Here is a 19,965-nt window from a genome sequence, read left to right on the forward strand (position 1 = left end):
CTAGATAGGATTGGAAGCATTTAAATCAGAGGGTGAATAAGTAACGTCAACAAGTGAAGCTTGAGTGGCAGATCTACCCTCTGATTTAAATTTGCACATCAACATATTTTTTTTTTATATTTTCAGGATGAAATCTGTGAAAATGTGCCAATTTGAATATTTTCAAGTTATCGAGAATGAAGAATATCGCAGCCTTAGTCGTTGAAATGCTCGTTAATTATGCAAAGTGATCTGTAAACGAATTTTCAATACTGCTCTAGATACCTTATTGATTTGAACGCTAAACGACAATCAATTTCTCACTCGGATGAATGCTCAATACATCCTCCTACCTGTACCAGTAAGTAATTAGATTGTTGGAAACTCCTTTTTCACACTCGAAATTCCCTCCTAAAATATTTTAACATTTTGTACTCGAATGGAGCCCCATGTGAGTAATGTTATTTTATTCATCTCTCAATATCTTGGCTGAATCTTTCTCTCGTTCCACGTACCCAGCGATAATGAAATGAAAGAAGGTGGGAAATTGCTATTCAATAATGAGATGGAATACTGGATGGAGATCAGAATGGTATGATGTTGCCTACACATGGAGTGTTGATTTTATAGTATTGTGTCAGAAAGATAAAGCTGAAAGCATGCCCAAAGCTTCCAGGATGCCATTGTGTAGTCATGAATATTTAAATCCCAATCTTCAAAACAGAAATGCAATGAAAGTCAAATGAAAAATGCCTTATTTCATCTTTTAAAGTGTATCGAATATATTTTTGTTGAAGATTAAATTTGGGCTTAAATCTTTTTTTCAATAGAAAAACGAATTCCACGAACGAGGGAGAATACAAACATCTACAAATAAAAACTTTTAGAATGAAATAAATTGAGGAGAAAAAAAGCACAATGTTTATTTTAAAATTTATGCTCTCGATATGGGGTGAAAACAAAATATTAAATCTGTCAACAAAAAAAATTTATTTACGTATAAAGAAAGGTAAGATAAAACGTGTTCCAAATAGTTGTTTAAATATTTCAATAACAAATTTCGACCATAAATTGATATCGCTTAATATTTCTTGCCACTTTAGGGTTAAACTGTAAAATCGAATGTCATGATACTGTGCAATAAATCAACCGTAGCAAATAAATACAAGTGGATGGTATATACTATAGTCTTCTAGATTATATTGAAAAGCTCCCGCGAAACTTTGTGCAATGGCATGGAAATGATGAGTAGGGGAGAGTTTTTCAATATACATCATGGAAATATTTTATAAACGTCTTATCTTACATTCACTCAAATAGATCCAATTTTGTTATATTGCTTTTCAATGCTTTCAAATAATTAATACAATTTTTTTTTAGTACTGATGGGGATGAAGCGAAATTTTATTGCTGGAATGCTCCAGATGAAGAATAATAAATCCCTATTTTCGATATTCCACAAAAAAGATACATTTTGTCATTATGGTACGAAATATGCCAAGGCTATCCATCTAATTGATACGAAATCTAGGACGAACAGTTAGGGATTGAGACTTGGGGTCTTCGAGAGATCTTCTAATATCCTCTGTCCAGCCAAGTCTCCAACTCTTCCGATATTCGTCAGAGTTTATATTCCGTTTTGAAAGTAAAACATTGAGTTTTTTCTCTAACTTCCGACTCTAGGTACGGGTTGTACGGGTCTTATTCAGTGGATCAATTTAGAAATATTTACGTATTTAAAAAATGTCTAACGCATGATTGCAACAACCGCGTCACTACTTTAAATTGTCGGAGATATTCAGTAAGGTAAATTGCCCTCGAGTCGACCGATTCCTCGACTCGACTTGTGGTCAATGTTTGAATGTTTTATGGTGAATTTCTCTAAAATTGTCACTAATTCGTATTTATTTATGGAATAATTGACCTATTAATGTTAGATCATACGCCAAATATTAGTGCAAATATAAATAAATTGAATAAATAACTCTAACGGTCAAATTGAGGAACCGGTCGACTTGAGGACACTTTACCTTATTTTAGTAATTTAATCATTTTTTTTTAAATTTCTTCTACGCTATGAGATCCTTTCAATTTTTGTTCTTGAGACCCTTATTTTACTAATAAACTACCAAGGATACTTTACAAGAAGCAAAATTACTGATTTATGGAACTAAGACTTTGACAAGTCTTTTGATGTAGGGTGTCGGCATTACTTGTGGCCTGTCTTTACTTATAGCCTCATCGCAAAAAACTTTACAATGTCACGAAAATGATTTCGAAAAACCTCAAATTTATAAATATTTCATGTGTTGATAGAACATCACATTTTTTTTGGTTTTCGAATTATTTTTTTGACAAAAATTGCGACGGACCATGCAAGGGCAGTCCCAGAAGTCCCTGGCCTCGGGTGTAGATGGTGCTTGTAGGTTGGGACCAGTGACTTTTTTCCAAAGTACTAACATTAAAAAGATTAAGATTGTTGAAAGTGGATGCTCAGAAAAAATTTTGAACTTGGAAGAAATGGGCCATCGTTACGTGATCCGGTACTTGTTTTTGAAAGGCCTTAAGACACCCAATATTAAAGCCGACCTGGATTCTACTTTAGGGAAATCTATTCCTTCGATTTCCACTGTAAAATTTTGGGTAGCAGAGTGTAAGACTGTCTTCAGACTAGAGGTTCAGCCTAGTTTCCGAATGTCTCAAAATCCTAAATAGCAACCAATTTAATTTGTTCTTCTGATTCAAATAGATTAATTCCCCTTAATAGTCCATTTCTAAGTCAAAATTTTCCAAAAAACTTCGACTGATAAGAACCTAGAGAAGTTAAGCTTTATGGCTAAGCCTTAGGTCTGAAGTCCGTATAAGCTTGATCGAAAGAGCTTGAGCTTGAATCAAGGTTAACGCATTGGTCGCCCTAAAGAGGCATCCTCACCGGAAAATGTGACGAAAATCCAAAAAATGATATTGAGTGATCGTTGATTAAAAGTCCGTGACCTTGCTGACATGTCATCCCTTTCAAAAAGTGCTCCAATGTTCCTTTTGGGTAGTCTGCTTTTTTTTGTTTCCCCCCCTTTAATCCCGGTTAGGTCTTAGGCAGCAAGCCTATTTTGACTGCCTGCCCAATAAAAATAAATAACTAACTAAATAAATAAATAAATAATCGCTTAATGATAAATAAATGAATAAAACATACTTCGTACACATAAAAACTTCTTTGAGTGAATAAGGCTGAGATTACCAATGAATTTAAACGTTAATTCCGTTTCTCTTTACGAATTTGGCTATTATTTTCAGTGGTTCAACTGAGTAGTCTGCTGTTTGATTCATTATTCAGTTCAAATTGGTAACCAAGAAAATAATGTCACAAAACTGAGCATGACATTTTCCACGAGCGGAAAAAAAATTAGCAATAATATTGAAGAAAATTAATAAAATTACGATAATATTAATGTATGCGCAAGAACCTTACTGCGATGCTTTTTTCTAACTCCATTGAATTCGATCAAACTCGGATGCTCAGTTTAAGGAAAAGTTTAATGCATAAAAATGAGAAGATATTATTTCAAAAACATTTTTTTAAAGTTTTATTCCATCAATTCACATTGCTGACTTTGAAATTCACAGCATAAACATTGATATTCATAGTATCCGACTTGGGTCAAAATGTAAACATTCTCAAATTCACTTATTTTTGTATGAATTATTAGCATATCATTAATTACTCTTACTCACCTTGTAGGTCAATAACTAAGCTTCACTTTTATTAATAATTTTGATTTAAAATAATATTTCATTATAAAGAAAAACCATTAAACGTTTTCCAGCGACGAGCTGTCAACAGCAAAATTTTCTCGGAAATGAAATTTTTAGTACACAACCTAGCTGACACGATTTGAAAAATGTTTGCTTTACCCACTTATTAATAATAATAATAATGCTTGCACAACATTCCATGGAAGAACTAGGCCTTCCCGCAAGGGGATTTCTTGACATGCATTATTAGTTTTTCTTATACGGGATTAGGTTGTCAGTCCCGTTCTCATGGAATCAAGTGCTGTGAAGCTCACTGGATGCAATCCGAACACCTTTAACGCCAGAAAAATTCCTGGTGACCTAAAGGGATTCGAACCCGGGACACTTGTATCATAGAGCGAGTGCTCTACCACTTGACCCATTGAGTGCCCTTCAACCCGCTTATTAAACCGATATAAAATATAATTTTTGGTTTTTCTTAAAGTAGAATAGTTTTATTATGTTACTGCAGTGATTAATTATGGAAATAAAAATATAAATTATATTCTAAATGGATTTATCGGAGTTGAATCGGTCGTGGCATCCGAGTTTTGCAATCATTGCAGTTACATGGCCTGACTATATTTGGACTGATTTATAGGGCATAGCATCAAGGTCATGAGTTCGAGCATTCCGCAGAGCTGAGATGCTTTCTCACCCCTTGTATTTGCATACGGCAGTAGGGATATTAAATTGGTAAATGAAACTGAAAAGTGGTTTTGAATTGCTATGTGTCATGTTTGAATAAACAGTAAAAAACCGTAATTTATCGAAAAAAAAAAATATAATGAGAAAATATGAAGGGGAAAATTGTCGTGGCAATTTCAAACGAATATTTACACCAACATATTTATTCACCATCCATTACAAAGTCTATATAGCACTGTGTTTATTATAAAAAGCGTGTGGGATTTTTTTTAATACAACTTTTTGTTCAATATAGCTGTTCAGCAATGCAGATATTCGTGCTGGAAAGGACAACTAAGTAGATGAGAATTGTGCGCGGGGAATAGAAGAAAATAGAGTATTTTGTTGAAATTCCTTCAGTGCTAGCGATTCTCTTTAACTATGATTTTGCGGAATGAACAGCTGCAATTTATATCATGCACATTCTATGTAAATAACACATAAATACTTTTCCTCCATCCCCCTATCGGCGACTTCCGTGAAAAGGAGCTGTAAAATTCTAAGTGACTTTAGACTTTTTGGATAGGTATGAATAATAGTAAAAATTAGTTTATCACGAAAAGTAACTGCAGGTCTAAATGTTTGCACACTGGTAGAATTTCCCATTTATAATTGAATTCATCATTCGGACTGGAAAAGAAATCACGAAATTTCCGCAACAGCTGTGGAAACAATTTATAATTGTTTTCAGTGATTGACGTTTGGTTTGCAATATGCAATCATTACAGAAATCCTTTGAATAACACACATACGGACTCTGTAGTAATCTATATATCCTACGTATCAATAATTTGAAAGCTTTCTCAAATCAAAATTGAGTAATGATGAGTATCTATAACATATAGATATAGGCTTATATGGTATTCAGATTCAGACTAAAGGTTTTACTAATTTTCCAAATGTTCCCAATTGTTAAAGCAATGCAAATAGGGCAAAGTGCCCATGCTTCGTACGATCCCAAGCTTTGTAATGACTAAATTTTTCCTATGCTTCCTAAATAAATGGGACTCGTCGCACGCATATTTTAAAAACTAGCGGAAAGCGCCTAGTTTTTGAAATATATTTTGGAGCCTCATTTAGTCTGAAACATAGGAAAAATTTAATCATTACGAAGCATGGGACCATGCAAAGCATGAGCAATGTGCACTTGCCCCTACCATCTAGGGAATCACTTAAACTTCTTGTGTCTAAAATCGTTTATAAATTCAGTTTCTTAGAAAATCTAAACAACTTAAACCCCCTACTAAAGGTCAAATAGGTTTAATTTCATCTTATTATGATTGATTATATTTAGTAAAGCCTCCGATACACCTTTTAGATCAGGAAAATTTCATCAAATCAATTTTTTTCCCTGTCTTTCCTAAACATTTTGAATATTTCCATCCCACTCTTTTGCGCCCTTCTTCTTCCTTTTAACTTCAATTTAGATTTGAGCGTAAAAGAGTGAAATAGACCTCTGCAATGTGTTTAAAGAAGAACGGACTGGATAGCGTGTTAACATGAAATTTTCCTAACTAAAAATGTGCCAAAACGCTTAAACAGATGGTCAAAATATTTAGTTTGATCAAGGATAAAATGTTTTGGCCGATCAAATATTGTTTCGCGTACTACCAGAGGAGGAAACTGTAAGCTTTCTTCAGAAAAAAGCTCAACTGTGTTGTAGTTTTATTTTTCCGTGCTATAAAATTTTATGACATTGTATAAATTAGCAGTAAAAAGTTAAAATTGAGCAGTAACAAAAAAATTTGCAACAGTGATATTATTATCCATATTTTGGCAAAGGGAAAATAAAGGGCTTTTCATTCTATCTTTTAATGTTAAATATATAAATTAGACCCATTTTTGTAAATATTTAAGTTTTTTACTGACCATAATTAGATATTTTACTGCTCATTTTGAATTTTTTACTGATAATTTTGATTTTTTTACTGCTCGTATGTTTTTGCCAAATTCTATGAGTAAAAGTGAGATGAGCGCCACATGCGGACAATCTACGAAGAAATTTGTTGGCGGGACCTATTTTCGGAAGGTTCAGAATCGTCTTGCTATAAAAATTGATGCATAAACAATAATGCGCGAAATTTCAGTTATTTTTTAGTCAACAAAGTCTTTGAGGAGGGAAGTGATAAGGGACCAGTGACAATACCCATAAGTATGGTAGAAAGACCCTTGAGTCTTATATCGATGTTGTCCTCAAGGACATGGCTAAGCTTCAAATTGGTAATTGCCATAACACGGCCCGACCATGCTATAAAAAAAGCTTAGGCCAAAACATTCGCTGACTGAGAGATATCCGAAAAAGTTAAAATAACTTTCCGGAAATGTTAATTTTACCCTGCATTATTGATCCGAAATCGGTGTAAATATTACCCTTTTTAGGTGTATTATGGGTTAAAGTTACTCTTTTTCATGTTAATTTTACCCATAAAAAGGTGTAAAATTAACATTAAAAAATGTTGATATATTTTTGCACCAAAAAAGTGTTAAAATTATGAGGAAAAAAAGTTAATCGCATCCTCTTTTTTTCTCAGTGTTTGATCAGGCAAAACATTTTGGTCATTTGTTCACTGATTGAGAGAAATCCGAAAAAGTTAAAATAACATTCCGGAAATGTTAATTTTACCCTGCATTATTGATCCGAAATCGGTGTAAATATTATGCTTTGTGTAGGTATGTTATGGGTTAAAGCTACCCCTTTTCATGTTAATTTTACACTTAAAAGGGTGTAAAATTAACATTAAAAAATGTTGATATATTTTTACACCTAAAAAGTGTTAAAGTTACAAGGAAAAAAAGTTAATCGCATCCTCTTTTTTCTCAGTGTTTAAGCCTGAAGGCGTAAAAAATAATTTCAAATAAATAAATGATATTAATGCTATCATGTTTCGGGATTGACTTCATACAATTTTGTCTTCGATACGCATTCATTTTGCATCTTTGGTTCTATTCCATTTTACAATAATAGCTTTTACAAAGAGGATAAGTAGATAAGTTCAATTCATCAGAAGAAGGACTTCTAAGGAGTTCAAAAGTAATACCATATTGTATTATAAGGAATTGATACGAATTGTTGCAAAGTAATGACTTTTCCTTATAATACTTCTCAAATAGATGGGATAGTATAAAGTACTAATCAATGCACGTTCCATCTGACAATTTAAATTTCCAAAGGTGTGTGTAATCTACTCTTCAAAATATTACAAAGTAAATTTTAATAAATTTTTACAACGTCTTTTATGCTAAGTAAACTAGCGTTCTATGATGAATTAGTTTGAAATATTTGATGCGAAAATTCTATTAAAAAAAATCCCGACTTTTAAGAAAGTTACTTTTCAATTTTTTCTTTCCACTAATTGGTAGTTAAGGAAAACTTTCAATGGCAATATAAACTTAAAGACTTCAGAATTCACTAATTTGATTAAGGTCGCAAAAGTTAGGTAAGTTTAGTTCATCTAATCGTCAGTAAGATTCTTTATATGGCCATGTGTAAGTTACTCAATGTCATGCATTGAAATCTTGAAATTTAGATCCTGGGTAAATATTACTTAATAATGACGTTTTACTTTTCTGGGATACTATATCTATTAAATAAAGAATTTTAATTGCTTTTCTGTAGAAAAACCTCTGCTTTTGTAAATAATCAAAATAATCAAATAAAGACTGAAAATTTTAAAACTTAAAGCTTTTTTAATATAATGTTACTGCAAATAAAAACAGTTTATCGCATATGCATTTCCCTATTAAAATAGCCTATTTTTGTTCTAATCGTGTTATGTGAATGAAAAGCTAGAACTCATAAGTTCGAGTGCTTAGCGATTTTTTCGCTGTTACAATTTTCTAGTGAATAATGGTATACTACCCAGTAAAACTGATTTAAACATTACCTAAATAAACTATTTGAAATTATACAATGCGATATTGTGTAAAAGTACCTGAGTGGAATAAAGTAATAATAGGGGAAAGTGGCCTGCCTTTGAATGCGGCAGCCTTTGAATGCTTCAATTTTTCTCTTATTTCCCAAAGCTGAAATTTCATTTTGTTAATCGAAGTTAATAGAAAATAGTTAATAGTATGAACTATAGTTCCCAAAATAGTATTTTTGCTTTAGGAAATAAGAGAAAAATTGAAACATTCAAAGGCTGCCGCATCCAAAGGCAGGCCACTTTCCCCTAATAAATAAACTATATTAGCTATAAGAGTTATTATACAATAATAGCAATTTACATCAATAAAAGTTCATCTTTGGATTACTCCTTCTGTCTCAAAATAGTCGTACGTTTGAGGAAAACTTGGGGATTAAGGAATAATTTTGCGAAATGATTTTGTTAATAGTGAATATCTTAAGTATAAACTATTTCCTATATTCAGTGGTAATGTTGAGGCCCATCCACGATGACGAGATAAAAAAACGGTGTCTTAAAAATTTCTTTTAAACTGGTGCAAAAGAAGGGATTTATAATTCTATTCGTAGATATGGTACAAAATTCACAAGAAAAGTAATAAAAACCAAGTTTTCTCTTTTTATGTTTCTGACATTTGGTGCTGAATGCTGAATCGTTTTGTGGAAGTATTATGACCTTCATTTCCTCCCACCTATGCCTGTTCTCTCCAAAATCAAACCATTAAAAAAAACACACGACACGTTTTCGAGTAATCCCAAAAACAAATATGATCTGAGACGGAAGGGTACTGGAGGGAGGGAGGTAAAGGTAGTATTAATGATCCTCAGGCCGACTTATGGGGGGTCCATCGAAGACTCCAAGTCGCTATCTAACACACTGCTGAAAATATACAAGAAACGCGGTTTTCAGGACATCGTTTCCTTATTTTGCGGATGGACCTGAATATTGTTACTGAAGATGGAGAATAGTTCAAACATTTCGTAAACCATTCTTCAACTCCCAACTTTTCGTCAAACGTGCGACTTTTTTGAGATAGGCGGAGCACTTATTACCGATTGGGTTGGAACTAATATTTGTAGAAAACAGTTCTTCTATTCAAATTACGACAATCATGATTTGAATGTAATGATTTATTTTCCCTCTCTTGAAGAGGACGGCAACAATGTGTTCGTAAAGGGTAGTTTCAGTTGTGGTTGGATCGTGAAAATGGGATCATGGAACTCCGTGTTCTGGACTAATATAAGTGGATAATGGATTATTCCAGAGACCAGAACAGGTCATGTCGAAAATTCCAAAACCTTTAAAATAAACTTTGTTTCGTCCAATTCGGTTGAGAAGTACACTGTCTTGTGACCTTTTAATTTTAGATATTCAGAACCGGAATGAGGACAAATAACTTAAGACAAATAACTCTCGATGTCTAAAAGAGCATACGGATAAACAAATAGCACGATTGCTTCTTTTCGACTTTCGATTATCGATTTTGAAAAAAAAAAAAATGAAAATATAGTTACACTTTTTTGTAGCTAATATTAATATATATAAACAGTGACATTTTTTAAGGAATGATATAAAAAAACCATCACATAATGTATAAAAATCGATACTATTGATTTTATCGATACTATCGATATTATCGATAAAACCACAAGCCACTATCCTTCACTGTCTCTTTACAAAGATTATCGTAGGACAGACAACTGCATAGCCATGAGATTTTAAAGTTAGAGTATGGTTCTTCAAATATGGCCAATATATTCAAAAAAGTAACGGAATTTATGCAAAATGCATCTACCCTAAATTAAGTAAAATTGGTTTAGGTAATTTATCGTTATAATTTCTCATTTAATGTTTAGCGGATTTGTCGAGGAAGCTAATATAATACGATAGTATTAAGCAGTTGCAGTACCAAAGAAAAATAGCTCTAATTGAGATTCCATGCCAAACTTTCTTCACATAACCTCAAAATTTTAAATTTGAACTCAACCGTCGTTTTTGTTTAACCCATTCAGTCAATGTACTAGAAATACTTGAGATAGAATGTTCATATTTTGGGATTAGTTTCCTACAGATTAATAGATGAATTTTTTGAAAAGAAAAAAAAAATTATCTATTATGGGGGCGCAGGGAGCCCCTGTCAAACACACGTCTTAACGGTCGTTGAATTTAAATTCTGTGCTTTAATTGATTACAAACTGTATTGATTTAGATAGAGTAACTATCCAATAAAACAAATTGGCAATCAGAATTCAAATCAGAGAAGAAGATGAAGGCCAATTTGAACAAATTCGACGGGATGTCGAATTTTCCGTCCCCCATTTTGAACAAAAATTTTGCATGATCTTCCGCGAAGCAAGAAAACAATAACAAAATGTATTTTCATCTCTTTCGGACCATTTATCCCAAGTAACTGAAGAACTAAAGTTACTAAAAATCCATTCCCGACAGCAATTCGGATAAAAGTTGCCCAGGAATAAATTATCTAAAATCACTCAATTTGCGTATGATGTATAACACCATGGTAAGGAATGGTTTAAGGTGTTCAAATTTCACTGCATTTTGAAATGTTGTATTGAGGGGCCCGGAATTACTGCTCCTGTCCAATTCTGGAAGCTCTATTGAAACTTTCTATTATTTAGAAGATTACAATAGCTGAGAGAAAAGAATCTCCCATAAGAAGATTAATCTTTATGAACATTTATCTCACCTGTGAAACTTTGTATTAATTTTGGTGGTGTAACTACTCAAAGATCTCCTTTGTGCACATTTCTTGTGGGTGGCTGAGGACACCAACATTGTTATGACAAAGTATGGCATTATTATTGCGACAAGGACACAAACAATTTTGAGCGAGAAAGCCGAGAAGCGGCAGTAGAACTTGAGAGTATTGACTTTTTATCGGAGCAAAATGACGATGATTTCATGGATGACGTATTTTCTCTGGCCCTTCATAGAAAAACCATCAAATTATTGGCTCACCCCACTGACTTTCCCACCATTGATTTCCCATTAGACGCGGGAGAGGAAAGTGAAAATGAAGCGATTAGAGCGAGAAGATAGCAACAATCTTTCTTCACATTCATACACATATAGGACTTTTGGGACGAGCTTCTTCCATTTCAATTTATTGTAAATTTGATTGAATTTAATTTCACCCACCAAAATTAAACTCACAAGAAAATGAATTAAATTTTGCATGAGGGTAAATTGTTTCCATCAGAAAGTTTATGGGGTAAAGGTACGAAGTTCCCATATTATAGTGTGAAAGTGCGAAGAAAGTGGAAAGTACCCTTGAAAACCTCTCCATTGTGTCTTAAGATTCACGCATATTTCTCTTAACCTTTTGTTAAGAAAACGAATTGGAGCGTTATAGGGACTTCTATGACACTTCATAATAAATATCAAAGAAGATTAAAACAATAAATTTGAGTATGAAATTTCCATGGAAATTTCATTTTATCATTTACATTCAGTACTTCTAAGGAATAAAAGTGTACCAGACATTGAACCCAATTAAAATTTAAATTTATGCACATTTTAGGTTATACATTTCTCATTTAAATTCTATATATTCAATAGGGACAATAGTACTATTCTCCTGCAATGTAATTGATAAAGTCCAATTAATTTAACCTGTCTACGTGCAGCCGACTGGCTTTCAATCTTTAGATTTAGTTTGTCGGAAAAGAAAATTTATTGCATTCTTTAATCTTTCATTTAAATAGTTTAACCCTTATTGCCGTCAACGGTTGGAATATAGATTCGAAAATCTGGTTTTGTTCTAGTATTAATCAAATTCTTGGGATGAATAATCATGAGGATAATAACTTAATATTCAAATTAAAATGTCAAAATTTTACGCTAAAATTTCAAATATATCACTTTGATTTAATATAATTTGATTGTTTAAATTGTACTTCATGAATTATCGCTCCAATAAAAGCGTCATGTGAAATTTATCATTATGAAGTACTTCGTAAAAACGTATCACTGATTAATCGAAAGCCCAAGGGGGAGATATTAGTGTCAGAAGTGGTGTACAGGTGAAAATGAAGTGCTTGGAAGTCTTTGGAAGTGGGAGTACTCGAATATAAATTATTTTCTGTCTAATTCCGTATTCTTCAGACTACGTTACTTTTAGTTGAGATTTTAATTCGAGCGGCAGTATAATTTGGAAAGGTTTGTTGAAATTTTCAAGTTCGGTTATGACAATGAAATTTATTATAGCTTGATTTGTGTCGCAATTTTTCCGAGGACATATTCAACTGAATAAAAATTTTCTTTAATTTTTACAGGAATTTCAAATTCATATAGTGGCTCACAAATAATGACACAGCTATTGCAATTGGCTGTGAATAAATTTGATATAATTGTTTTTCTAATGGGAAGTGGGACTTTTTCGCGAATATCGTTAAGAGGTATCCCATAGGTTAAATCCACCAATTTTTGTTTACCTTTTTGTATATACTGGAAAGGTTTTATTGTATTACATCTCTTCGATGCCAAAAGTATTCGTCAAAAAAATCGATTTGTAGTTTTACAAAATGAGGAACGAAAGGTGCATTTGTAATATTTAATTTTAGACTAATTTTGGAAAGATCTATCTGGATGGAAGAAACATTTAGGGGATTTATTTAAATCGTGTCTCTTCTCTAAGATCTATCTCGATCTTTTCTTCGAAATATCAATTCCATTTTAAACAGTCTCTGTTTCTAATATTGATGGTAATATTGTGAGTACACTAGTGAAAGAAAATTTGTGGATAACAATTAAAGAGATTGTTAAATGGAAAACAGTACTCAGATCGTATTTTGCTATTTAGAAAAGCCTGGATATGTTTAACTGCTCGATACTTGGGTGTTACATTCTTTCACTGAAAGGAATAAGGAGAATTTAATAAAAAGTGAAGATACGTCTGAAGTGCTGAATTAGTTGTTGCACTCATACTTTTGGACTTTACAGCACAGTTTCAATAATTACAAATGACAATACATTTTTTTAGATACTCTATTTTCCAAAAGTTGCTTCACTGGTATCTTAGAAAAATTCAAAATATGTTGATACCCCCTCGTAAAACGCAGATAATATTAAAAAATACAAGAATATCTGGCGCTAGAAATTCAAAATATAAGGAAAATGCTAAAAATACTTGTAAAAATAAGTTCCTTATTTTTTTAAGTTTTATTAATTAAGTTTTTCATCATATTGAATAAATTATTGGTTTCTAAGTATGAGAAGTGCATGAAGTGTTGAAAGTATTGCAACATTTTCAAGAGTGTTGCGAATTTACGGAAGTGTGAAGGCCTCTTCCATACAAATTGTGGAAGTGCCTGGAAGTGGTGTACACATTTTCACCCAAATATCTCCCCCTTGCGAAAGCCACTATAGAATTTACATCAAATTTACAAATTTTGTCCTAAATTTTTCACAATGTATAGTAGCCGTTTCCCATTTTATTAATTCAAAATACTCAATTTTGACGAAAAATTTGACAGAATGTGTAGCGACCGTAAGGCCCTCTACACAATGAATTGTTCATGTCTGTATGAGGTAAAGTGTCAAAATTTCTTAAAAAATGCCAAATATGAATATAAATTTCCCTACTACAAAGATGCCATAAAGATCATTACAAAAATTTTGAGTTTTTTTTTAAATAGAGCATTTTTTAATAAACATCTTGCGCAATTGCATCAAAATGTGTCAAAATTCTTTATTTGGACAGAAAGTTCTCACAATGAAAATTCACAAATTTCAAAGGAAGTCTTAAGAATCTTAAAATGTGTAAATTTTTATTTGACAGCTGTCAAACTGAGTGCGGAAAATTTTTGTCAAAATGGAGTATTTTGAAAGAAATCGTGGTACATGTACAATCACATCAAAAAGTCTCAAAATGGTTTTTTGGATAAAAAGTTCTTAGAATAATGTAAAAGTTATACGGATCATAAAACGTGCAAAATTCTATTTGACAGATGTCAAACCCAGTGTGAGAAATTTTTGTCAAAGTGGAGGATTTTGAATTAAATCATTGTACAATCGTGTCAAAAAAATGTCAAAGTGCTTCATTTAGGCAAAGACTTCTCACAATATTTATGTAGAAGCCATTAAGATCACAAAACGTGCAAATTTTGATTTGACAGATGTCAAACACATTGTGAGAAATTTTTGTAAAAATTGAGGATTTTGTAATAAATCATTGTGCAATTGTGTCAAAAATGTCAAAGTGCTACATTTAGGCAAAGACTTCTCACAATATTTATGTAGAAACCATTAAGACCACAAAACGTGCAAATTTTGATTTGACAGATGTCAAACAAAGTATGAAAATTTTTTGTCAAAGTGTAAGATTTTGAAATAAATCATTGTGCAATTGTGTCAAAAAATGTCAAAGTGCAACATTTAGACCAAGACTTCTCACAATATTTATGTAGAAGCCATTAAGATCACAAAACGTGCAAATTTTGATTTGACAGATGTCAAGCACATTGTGAGAAATTTTAGTAAAAATAGAGGATTTTGAAATAAATAGTAGCACTTCTGTAATCGCGTCTAAAACTGTCAAAATGCTCCATTTCGAGAGAAAAACCATTAAGATAATGTGTGAATTTTAAGTTGACAGATGTCAAATTGAACTTGAAGGAACTACGGATATTGTCTATGGCAACACTAATTAATCTAAGGGTAAACGTATACCGCCTAGTGTAACAATTACACTGATAAATGTTTGGCTAAGAAACATTGCTAAGACTTCTTTTACACATTTTCTAGCACATGACTGATCTGAAATAAATCAAGGCAGAAATTTAGAGTTTTGACAGTCAAGTTCTTCAAATATTTATTTCCTCAAATTCAGACGACAACGCGACGGTTGGATTCAAAATCGTCAGCTTATTCAGGATTTGTCGAAACTTGATTTTTGCGATTTTGAAATGTAGGGGAATGTAGGCATGATATGCATAGAGTGAACCTTCAAACGATGCGAATTTTCTCTTTGTTTGCAAAGAGAGCTTACTCACTGAGAAAAAAGGGGGTGCGATTAACTTTTTTCCTCGTAACTTTGACACTTTTTAGGTGTAGAAATATATCAACATTTTTTAATGTTAATTTTACACCTTTTTAAGGGTAAAATTATCATAAAAAGGGTAACTTTGACCCATAATACACCTAAAAAGCATAATATTTACACCGATTTCGGATCAATAATGCAGGGTAAAATTACCATTTACGGAATGTTATTTTAACTTTTTCGGATTTCTCTCCGTGTTACCATTTCTCATCCCGTTTCACGAGCTTAATAATTATCTATCCTATGGCTAAGAAATGACGAACTAGCTCTTTGCAAAGAAAGTGAAAATTTGCGTTGTTTGAAGGTTCACTCTGTGCGAACCATGCCTTCATTCCCTTATACACATTTGGGATGTGCCTAATTTAGTTTTATATACTATCTTGAGAATTAAAAAATTTCATAACGCCAGTAAAAAATATTTTAAATAAAAATTTCAGGAAGTGCCCCTAATTAATTAATTAGTTTAATTAATTTTATAAACTAGGGAAAGTGCCCAGTTTCTAAAAAATATTACGGAGCTACATAAATTCAGAAGCGTTGGCAAAATTAATCATAACGAAGCTTGGGATCGTAAAAAGCATGGACTAGGTACATTCCCATATATCGTAAATTTCGAGATAGATTTTCCAATACTTTTGGAGCGAAAAGAGCTTTAAAAATTATTTATATATAGGCACTATATATGGGGAAATTTGTATCACTACTAAAAAGGTGTGCGCACCCTATTATTTGAATGACAAAAAAGTATCAAACGAATCAGATATTGAAATTCGATAAATCGAGAAGCTGTTCATGGTGTTCCATGCCCGCATTTTTCGCTCAAATGGGGTAGCTATTAACTTTAATTTGATGGTGTAATGATTGTAAATCAAAATGACAATATAAAGTATTTTATCATTTTTTTCTGTCTTGAGCTAAGAATAAAAGTTTTCCCTGGCAGTAAACAGCTTGTCCCCAGACAAGTTCATGGGAATCCTCTTCTAAATCAGGCGACACATTTCATACAATACACTTTAACTTTTATTGGGTAATTCCGTTTTTTTTTAGGATCGCTTTTAGATATTATTCCTTTATCCCTTCCACTCTTTATCACTTTTATAATCCTCATAAAAAATGAAAGAGTCGTTGCTTTATCTTCAGTCGTCGCACTATTAAGTTTTGATTAATGGATCTCCCTCTTGTTTGAATATGAATACAATTTAGAATGGATGTTTCATGCACAATAGGATTTTCATGTACTCACACTAGAACGTGGTAAAAAACTGCCGGAAATCCTCGGGGTCGCTCCAGAAAGTTGTACACTCTCGCCTGCAGGCGGCGATAGCGGGCATCTCGACGTGCGCCGCGGTTGTAATTAAGTGGCTTCCCCAACAGAGACATTCGGGGCCTCGCAAGCCGATCGGCCCGATGTTTGTCAGAGAGCTTGCAGGCACTGAAAATGAAAAAAAGACATTGTGAGTTTTTTTTACTCCTTTTAAAACTAATAGGAGAAGATGGGGTAGTTTAAGGCAGCTTAACTTTTACTTAAAACTTTTTTGCTAAATGAATATGAACCGTATCCAGCCCAACTAAATCTACACGGGGTCCCGAAAATATACACACATTTTCAAGTATGGAAAAAATTGTGTGAAATGGCTTTATGCACACAGAAAATTTGCATAAGTTTAAGAGATTCCTCAAGAATAAGTTACAGTGGCGCCGCAATGTATGCAAAATATTGTTAGCGCCAATATAACGGGTCATTTTCAGCATCAACGGTTTATATGAATTGCATTTAAAATATTGCGTTTAAGAAAAAGAACATACATTAAGAGCGCCCACATAGCTGGGGTAAGTGTAAATAGCCGAGACAGCGACAACTGAGCGATAACCATTTTTTTTACACTTGGTGTCTCGGCTATGACCATTTTTTTTGGTAATCATTGAGGAATTACCATTTTTCGTTCCGAAAGCTCCTGGCGCTCCGAACATTTTAATTCGCGACAATTGTATGAATGACCGATTATTTTTAAGTCATTAAACCACCAAACTGAAGATCTAAGTACATAGAAAATTGTTCAATGTTAGAAAATTTTTCCAGGAATGATAAAAGATGCTGAGTCTGCTATAAAATAAATCTTGGTAATATCAAAATTGTTTACAATTCTCGTGATTTTAAAATTAACACTCTGAATGTTTGTTATTATTTGATTATAAATAATAAACTTAATTATTAAACCAATATTTTATTTATTAATTTGATTATTTATATTTTTATTCCTTATTATCCCTAAATTAGTATTTGCATTTTGTCAGGTAATAATTCAAAAATATTCTTTTTCTAAATATTTATATAGAATTTTTTTTATAGATATTTTTATATATTTAAAAATATCGAAAGGTAATATCAAAAATCTAAGGGAATCGAAAAATCCCGCTTCCATTTTTTTTTAATAAAATGAGAAACTTTTTAAAATAAATAATAAAAAAGTAAAATAAATAATGAATAAAAAAATAAAAAAAGTAAATTAAAAAAATAAATAATAGTAATTTTTATTTTATAGGTATATTTTTAAATAATTCACAATATTTTTACAATTACTAATCAAATGATCATAATAGGTAAATAGATAAGAATAAAATATTAAAGAAAAACATGATTAAAAATTTGAAGTTTTATAAAGATTATTGCTTAAGATTTGAGGAAGCAGTCTGACATTTTAAATAAATTATATATAAAACTTAACTTTCAATTCATTCCGGAGGATAAAATCGACGCTAAGACAGCGTAAATTTAAAATTTTTACAGAACAATATTTTATAAAAGTATTTGAAAATTCATATTGGCATTTTATGTTTCTCTATGTTTTCGGCTGCAGACTTTTTATTTATTTATTAATGAAACATTTTAGAACCAAATCGTTTTTTGGGAAAGAGAGTATAATTGGAATACTAATGAAAATTTAGGTCAATTACATAAACTGTCCCAGATACCCGTTTGGGTTCGAACAATAATAAAAAGTGGACAAGGCAACTTATTTGGAATTTCAAGTTTCTCTGTTCGGTTGAAAGTTTGTAAACGATACCAATAGCCTTATGAAAGCCGCAAATCGAAAAAATAGTGAGGAATACTTGGAAATTCCCACTAGTTTTTGTTTGTTTACATTCTCCCCGCATTGGCAGAGACATCAGCTGATTAATTCTATTCCGAAAAAGCTCAGACATCAGCGCCATCTTTTGTTCAACACTTTGTGGTGAATATGGATAACCATTTTTTTTGGTTATCGAACTTTCAAAAATGGTTTCCGAAGCTTTCGCAAAATGGTTTCAGAAAGCTTGGGAAATAATTTACCCTAGTTATGTGGGCACACTTAGGGGTATTTCAAAAGTTATTTTACAAATTAATTCCTGAAAATAAGCAAACTTGCATAATTGTGTGTGTACAATCCCGTCAGGTGCATAATTCCGAAGTGAATAATCCCTGAACCCCATGTAATTTGATTCTTCTGGATATTGGGTATATGAAAGTATAACTGCAAAATTCCTAAGTAATTATTTATTACTTTAGAAAAGGTTATGCATGTGCGAAACTACTCTACCTCTTAAATGTCTCTAAATAGGTAACTTTAGATAGATTAGAGATGATATCTATACGGATTTTAGATTAGCGGTTTAGGACTATTCCTTATAACTCTAAAATCGTAAATAAAAAGCAATTTTAGTGCTTTTTTTTTAAGACCTAATGGATCATTTGCCTTTAATGTCGAATCCTAAGTCAAAATTTTTCTAAATGTCTTGCCTAATAAGACGTTAGATAAGTTAAGCCATAAGGCTAAGCCTTATACGGGCTTCAGACCTAAAGCTTAGCCATATGGCTTAACTTTTCTAATATCTTATCAGTCAAGATTTTTTGGAAAATTTTGGCATAGGATTGGTTTATTAAGGGCAAATGACCTATTAGTTTTTTAATAATCAATAAAATTGGTTGTTGTTTAAGGTTTTGAGACCCCCGGGAACTGGGCTAAACCTCTAGTTTTAAGACGGTCTTAGATCTGAAGCCTTTATTACAAACTGTAATTGAGACTTATACGTCTTTTGGACTAATGGTTCAGACCGATATTAAATTCAACCGGTTTCCTTTATAATAGCAAACTCGATCTTATTTTCATCTCAATATTTTCTTCAGACTCTTCTTCGTTTAAAAACCAAATGCATCAGTTTACAAAATATCTCTTAATGTTTCCGATTTATAAATTTTCTCCGGTTGAAGATATGCTCTAGCAATTTAAAAATTTTTAAGCACGTTTCTAAAACCACGTTGTATTTGCGAAACTTATTACCAAAAGGAAAATGACAATAGTGAGAGGAGTAAAAGCAATTTTAAAATAAATCCCTAAAAATCATAAGTTATGGAACTGTATCAAATTTTAAATTTAAGTTTGAAATGTAATATTTTTAATACAGATTGATTGATTTTTTTAAAATGTCGTATAGTATTACACCTGTGCTTGTTGGAGGCGAAGTGAAATTTTCTTTGTTTTGTGAAATTATTCTACACTTTTC

At 32.0% G+C, this 19,965-nt stretch overlaps 1 protein-coding gene across 19 annotated transcripts in view; it reads right to left on the reverse strand.

Moving 5' to 3' along the window:
- The window catches only part of LOC129804882 (potassium voltage-gated channel subfamily KQT member 4), a 343,722-nt gene that overhangs the window by 97,543 nt on the left and 226,214 nt on the right, over positions 1 to 19,965 (reverse strand). For all 19 annotated transcript variants that reach the window (XR_008752031.1, XM_055852579.1, XM_055852587.1 and 16 more), the window contains one exon: positions 16,667 to 16,855. Coding sequence is in view for 18 of the 19 variants with exons in the window: in XM_055852579.1 (XP_055708554.1) it covers positions 16,667 to 16,855 (189 nt within the window). In the remaining variant the exon portion in view is untranslated. The remainder of the gene's footprint in view (positions 1 to 16,666; positions 16,856 to 19,965) is intronic.

The sequence above is a fragment of the Phlebotomus papatasi genome, chromosome 2, assembly GCF_024763615.1.
Source record: "Phlebotomus papatasi isolate M1 chromosome 2, Ppap_2.1, whole genome shotgun sequence".
NCBI classification, from domain to species: domain Eukaryota; kingdom Metazoa; phylum Arthropoda; class Insecta; order Diptera; family Psychodidae; genus Phlebotomus; species Phlebotomus papatasi.